Source organism: Chiloscyllium plagiosum, unplaced genomic scaffold, assembly GCF_037043375.1.
Source record: "Chiloscyllium plagiosum isolate Xiang-an unplaced genomic scaffold, Cpla_swu_hap1 HiC_scaffold_130, whole genome shotgun sequence".
Taxonomy (NCBI): Eukaryota; Metazoa; Chordata; class Chondrichthyes; order Orectolobiformes; family Hemiscylliidae; genus Chiloscyllium; species Chiloscyllium plagiosum.
In genome coordinates, this window is record NW_028270269.1 from 36,469 (window position 1) to 42,468 (window position 6,000).

General features: G+C 58.1%; 1 protein-coding gene across 1 annotated transcript in view; it reads right to left on the minus strand.

Moving 5' to 3' along the window:
* The window catches only part of LOC148134004 (syntaxin-1B), a gene marked incomplete at its 3' end in the record, with an annotated part of 39,486 nt that extends 33,720 nt beyond the window's left edge, over positions 1–5,766 (minus strand). The window contains exons 1-2 of the mRNA XM_087985702.1: positions 5,698–5,766; positions 898–997 (exon numbers count right to left, since the gene is read on the minus strand). Coding sequence (XP_087841828.1) covers positions 898–997; positions 5,698–5,718 — 121 coding nt within the window. The remainder of the gene's footprint in view (positions 1–897; positions 998–5,697) is intronic.
* Positions 5,767–6,000: the final 234 nt, after the last annotated feature.

Consider the following 6,000-nt stretch of genomic DNA (forward strand, 5'->3'; position numbering starts at 1 on the left):
GACTGAGGGATACAGAGACGGGAACTGTGCACGGTGCTCCCGGTGTGGGTCTGGCTGAGGGATACAGAGACGGGAACTGTGCACGGTGCTCCCGGTGTGGGTCTGACTGAGGGATACAGAGACAGGAACTGTGCACGGTGCTCCCGGTGTGGGTCTGACTGAGGGACACAGAGACGGGAACTGTGCACGGTGCTCCCGGTGTGGGTCTGACTGAGGGACACAGAGACGGGAACTGTGCACGGTGCTCCCGGTGTGGGTCTGACTGAGGGACACAGAGACGGGAACTGTGCACGGTGCTCCCGGTGTGGGACTGACTGAGGGATACAGAGACGGGAACTGTGCACGGTGCTCCCGGTGTGGGTCTGACTGAGGGATACAGAGACGGGAACTGTGCACGGTGCTCCCGGTGTGGGTCTGACTGAGGGATACAGAGATGGGAACTGTGCACGGTGCTCCCGGTGTGGGTCTGACTGAGGGATACAGAGACGGGAACTGTGCACGGTGCTCCCGGTGTGGGTCTGACTGAGGGATACAGAGACGGGAACTGTGCACGGTGCTCCCGGTGTGGGTCTGACTGAGGGACACAGAGACGGGAACTGTGCACGGTGCTCCCGGTGTGGGTCTGACTGAGGGATACAGAGACGGGAACTGTGCACGGTGCTCCCGGTGTGGGTCTGACTGAGGGATACAGAGATGGGAACTGTGCACGGTGCTCCCGGTGTGGGTCTGACTGAGGGATACAGAGACGGGAACTGTGCACGGTGCTCCCGGTGTGGGTCTGACTGAGGGACACAGAGACGGGAACTGTGCACGGTGCCCCCGGTGTGGGTCTGACTGAGGGACACAGAGACGGGAACTGTGCACGGTGCTCCCCGTGTTGGTCAGACTGGTACTTACTGTCGTCAGGGTTTGGCGCTGCCAGTATGGCACTGTGCTGTTTCTTAACTCGGTCAACATCCTCTGATAGTTTTTCAATGCAGGAACGTATCTCTTCCACCTGCTCATAGAGACAATACCAGGCAGGGTAAACTAATCCCACTGTCCCCCCGCACTCTCCACATAGCCCTGTATCAGTCCCCAAACTAATCCCACTGCCCCCCCCGCACTCTCCACATAGCCCTGTATCAGTCCCCAAACTAATCCCACTGTCCCCCCCCCGCTCTCCCCATAGCCCTGTATCAGTCCCCAAACTAATCCCACTGTTCCCCCACTGTCTCCCCATAGCCCTGTATCAGTCCCCAAACTAATCCCACTGTCCCCCCGCTCTCTCCCCATAGCCCTGTATCAGTCCCCAAACTAATCCCACTGTCCCCGCTCTCTCTCCCCATAGCCCTGTATCAGTCCCCAAACTAATCCCACTGTCCCCCCGCTCTCTCCCCATAGCCCTGTATCAGTCCCCAAACTAATCCCACTGCCCCCCCGCTCTCTCCCCATAGCCCTGTATCAGTCCCCAAACTAATCCCACTGCCCCCCCCGCTCTCTCCCCATAGCCCTGTATCAGTCCCCAAACTAATCCCACTATCGCCGCTCTCTCCCCATAGCCCTGTATCAGTCCCCAAACTAATCACACTGTCCCCCTGCTCTATCTCCACATAGCCCTGTATCAGTCCCCAAACTATCCAACTGTCCCCCGCTCTATCTCCACATAGCACTGTATCAGTCCCCAAACTAATCCCACTGTCCCCCGCTCTATCTCCACATAGCCCTGTATCAGTCCCCAAACTATCCAACTGTCCCCCCGCACTCTCCCCATAGCCCTGTATCAGTCCCCAAACTAATCCCACTGTCCCCGCTCTCTCCCCATAGCCCTGTATCAGTCCCCAAACTAATCCCACTGCCCCCCCGCACTCTCTCCACATAGCCCTGTATCAGTCCCCAAACTAATCCCACTGCCCCCCCGCACTCTCTCCACATAGCCCTGTATCAGTCCCCAAACTAATCCCACTGCCCCCCCGCACTCTCTCCCCATAGCCCTGTATCAGTCCCCAAACTAATCCCACTGACCCCCCGCACTCTCCCCATAGCCCTGTATCAGTCCCCAAACTAATCCCACTGCCCCCGCTCTCTCCCCATAGCCCTGTAACAGTCCCCAAACTAATCCCACTGCCCCCCCCCGCACTCTCCACATAGCACTGTATCAGTGCCCAAACTAATCCCACTGCCCTCCCCGCTCTCTCTCCCCATAGCCCTGTATCAGTCCCCAAACTAATCCCACTGTCCCCCCGCACTCTCCCCATAGCCCTGTATCAGTCCCCAAACTAATCCCACTGCCCCCCGGCACTCTCCACATAGCCCTGTATCAGTCCCCAAACTAATCCCACTGCCCCCCCCGCACTCTCCACATAGCCCTGTATCAGTCCCCAAACTAATCCCACTGTCCCCCCGCACTCTCCCCATAGCCCTGTATCAGTCCCCAAACTAATCCCACTGTCCCCCCGCTCTCTCCCCATAGCCCTGTATCAGTCCCCAAACTAATCCCACTGCCCCCCCCACTCTCTCCCCATAGCCCTGTATCAGTCCCCAAACTAATCCCACTGCCGCCCCGCTCTCCCCATAGCCCTGTATCAGTCCCCAAACTAATCCCACTGTCCCCGCTCTCTCCACATAGCCCTGTATCAGTCCCCAAACTAATCCCACTGCCCCCGCTCTCTCCCCATAGCCCTGTATCAGTCCCCAAACTAATCCCACTGTCCCCCCGCTCTCTCTCCCCATAGCTCTGTATCAGTCCCCAAACTAATCCCACTGCCCCCTGCTCTCTCCCCATAGCCCTGTATCAGTCCCCAAACTTATCGCACTGTCCCCCCGCTCTCTCCCCATAGCCCTGTATCAGTCCCCAAACTAATCCCACTGTCCCCCTGCTCTCTCCCCATAGCCCTGTATCAGTCCCCAAACTAATCCCACTGTCCCCGCTCTCTCCCCATAGCCCTGTATCAGTCCCCAAACTAATCCCACTGTCCCCGCTCTCTCCCCATAGCCCTGTATCAGTCCCCAAACCAATCCCACTGTCCCCCCGCTCTCTCCCCATAGCCCTCTATCAGTCCCCAAACTAATCCCACTGTCCCCCCGCTCTCTCCCCATAGCCCTGTATCAGTCCCCAAACTAATCCCACTGTCCCCCCGCTCTCTCCCCATAGCCCTGTATCAGTCCCCAAACTAATCCCACTGCCCCCCGCTCTGTCCCCATAGCCCTGTATCAGTCCCCAAACTAATCCCACTGCCCCCGCTCTCTCCCCATAGCCCTGTATCAGTCCCCAAACTAATCCCACTGTCCCTGCTCTCTCCCCATAGCCCTGTATCAGTCCCCAAACTAATCCCACTGCCCCCGCTCTCTCTCCCCATAGCCCTGTATCAGTCCCCAAACTAATCCCACTGTCCCCCCGCTCTCTCCCCATAGCCCTGTATCAGTCCCCAAACTAATCCCACTGCCCCCCAACTCTCTCCCCATAGCCCTGTATCAGTCCCCAAACTAATCCCACTGCCGCCCCGCTCTCCCCATAGCCCTGTATCAGTCACCAAACTAATCCCACTGCCGCCCCGCTCTCCCCATAGCCCTGTATCAGTCCCCAAACTAATCCCACTGCCCCCACTCTTTCCCCATAGCCCTGTATCAGTCCCCAAACTAATCCCACTGTCCCCCCACTCTCTCTCCCCATAGCCCATTATCAGTCCCCAAACTAATCCCAATGTCCCCCCGCTCTCTCCCCATAGCCCTGTATCAGTCCCCAAACTAATCCCACTGCCCCCCCCGCTCTCTCCCCATAGCCCTGTATCAGTCCCCAAACTGATCCCACTGTCCCCCCGCTCTCTCCCCATAGCCCTGTATCAGTCACCAAACTAATCCCACTGTCCCCCCGCTCTCTCTCCCCATAGCCCTGTATCAGTCCCCAAACTAATCCCACTGTCCCCGCTCTCTCCCCATCGCCCTGTATCAGTCCCCAAACTAATCCCACTGTCCCCGCTCTCTCCCCATCGCCCTGTATCAGTCCCCAAACTAATCCCACTGTCCCCCGCTCTCTCCCCATAGCCCTGTATCAGTCCCCAAACTAATCCCTCTGCTCCCACTCTCTCCCCATAGCCCTGTATCAGTCCCCAAACTAATCCCACTGCCCCCACTCTCTCCCCATAGCCCTGTATCAGTCCCCAAACTAATCCCACTGTCCCCCCACTCTCTCCCCATAGCCCTGTATCAGTCCCCAAACTAATCCCACTGTCTCCGCTCTCTCCCCATAGCACTGTATCAGTCCCCAAACTAATCCCACTGCCCCCCGCTCTCTCCCCATAGCCCTGTATCAGTCCCCAAACTAATCCCACTGCCCCCCACTCTCTCCCCATAGCCCTGTATCAGTCCCCAAACTAATCCCACTGTCCCCCGCTCTCTCCCCATAGCCCTGTATCAGTCCCCAAACTAATCCCACTGTCCCTGCTCTCTCCCCATAGCCCTGTATCAGTCCCCAAACTAATCCACTGCCCCCCCGCTCTCTCCCCATAGCCCTGTATCAGTCCCCAAACTAATCCCACTGCCCCCCCCCGCTCTCTCCCCATAGCCCTGTATCAGTCCCCAAACTAATCCCACTGCCCCCGCTCTCTCCCCATAGCCCTGTATCAGTCCCCAAACTAATCCCACTGCCCCCTGCTCTCTCCCCATAGCCCTGTATCAGTCCCCAAACTTATCGCACTGTCCCCCCGCTCTCTCCCCATAGCCCTGTATCAGTCCCCAAACTAATCCCACTGTCCCCCTGCTCTCTCCCCATAGCCCTGTATCAGTCCCCAAACTAATCCCACTGTCCCCGCTCTCTCCCCATAGCCCTGTATCAGTCCCCAAACTAATCCCACTGTCCCCGCTCTCTCCCCATAGCCCTGTATCAGTCCCCAAACCAATCCCACTGTCCCCCCGCTCTCTCCCCATAGCCCTCTATCAGTCCCCAAACTAATCCCACTGTCCCCCCGCTCTCTCCCCATAGCCCTGTATCAGTCCCCAAACTAATCCCACTGTCCCCCCGCTCTCTCCCCATAGCCCTGTATCAGTCCCCAAACTAATCCCACTGTCCCCCACTCTGTCCCCATAGCCCTGTATCAGTCCCCAAACTAATCCCACTGCCCCCGCTCTCTCCCCATAGCCCTGTATCAGTCCCCAAACTAATCTCACTGCCCCCCACTCTCTCCCCATAGCCCTGCATCAGTCCCCAAACTAATCCCACTGTCCCCGCTCTCTCCCCATAGCCCTGTATCAGTCCCCAAACTAATCCCACTGCCCCCCACTCTCTCCCCATAGCCCTGCATCAGTCCCCAAACTAATCCCACTGTCCCCGCTCTCTCCCCATAGCCCTGTATCAGTCCCCAAACTAATCCCACTGTCCCCACTCTCTCCCCATAGCCCTGTATCAGTCCCCAAACTAATCCCACTGCCCCCCACTCTCTCCCCATAGCCCTGCATCAGTCCCCAAACTAATCCCACTGTCCCCGCTCTCTCCCCATAGCCCTGTATCAGTCCCCAAACTAATCCCACTGCCCCCACTCTCTCCCCATAGCCCTGTATCAGTCCCCAAACTAATCCCACTGTCCCCCCGCTCTCTCCCCATAGCACTGTATCAGTCCCCAAACTAATCCCACTGTCCCCGCTCTCTCCCCATATCTCTCAGTTCGTCTCCCCTCCACCCACCTCCCCGCTACCCTCTCACAGACTGGGGGAACGTCTGACCTGCTCGAAGAACTCGTCCATGAAATGATCGCGATCTATATGCACCACGTCCTCATCGTCGTCGCTGTCCTTTCCCTGTTGGCCAGAGAGAGAGAGAGAGAGACACAGGGGTGAGAGCGCTCCGCAGCGGGTAGAGAGAGAGGGGGAGGCAGGGACAGAGACGACAAGGGGGTGACCTCAAGGATTGACAAGGAGGAACACAGTCACCAATATCAGCCTATCTGTACACTGACTGGTGTCTCTCAGTCCCCTCTCTCCCTCAGGGTGATATCTGTACACTGACTGGTGTCTCCCAGTCCCCCC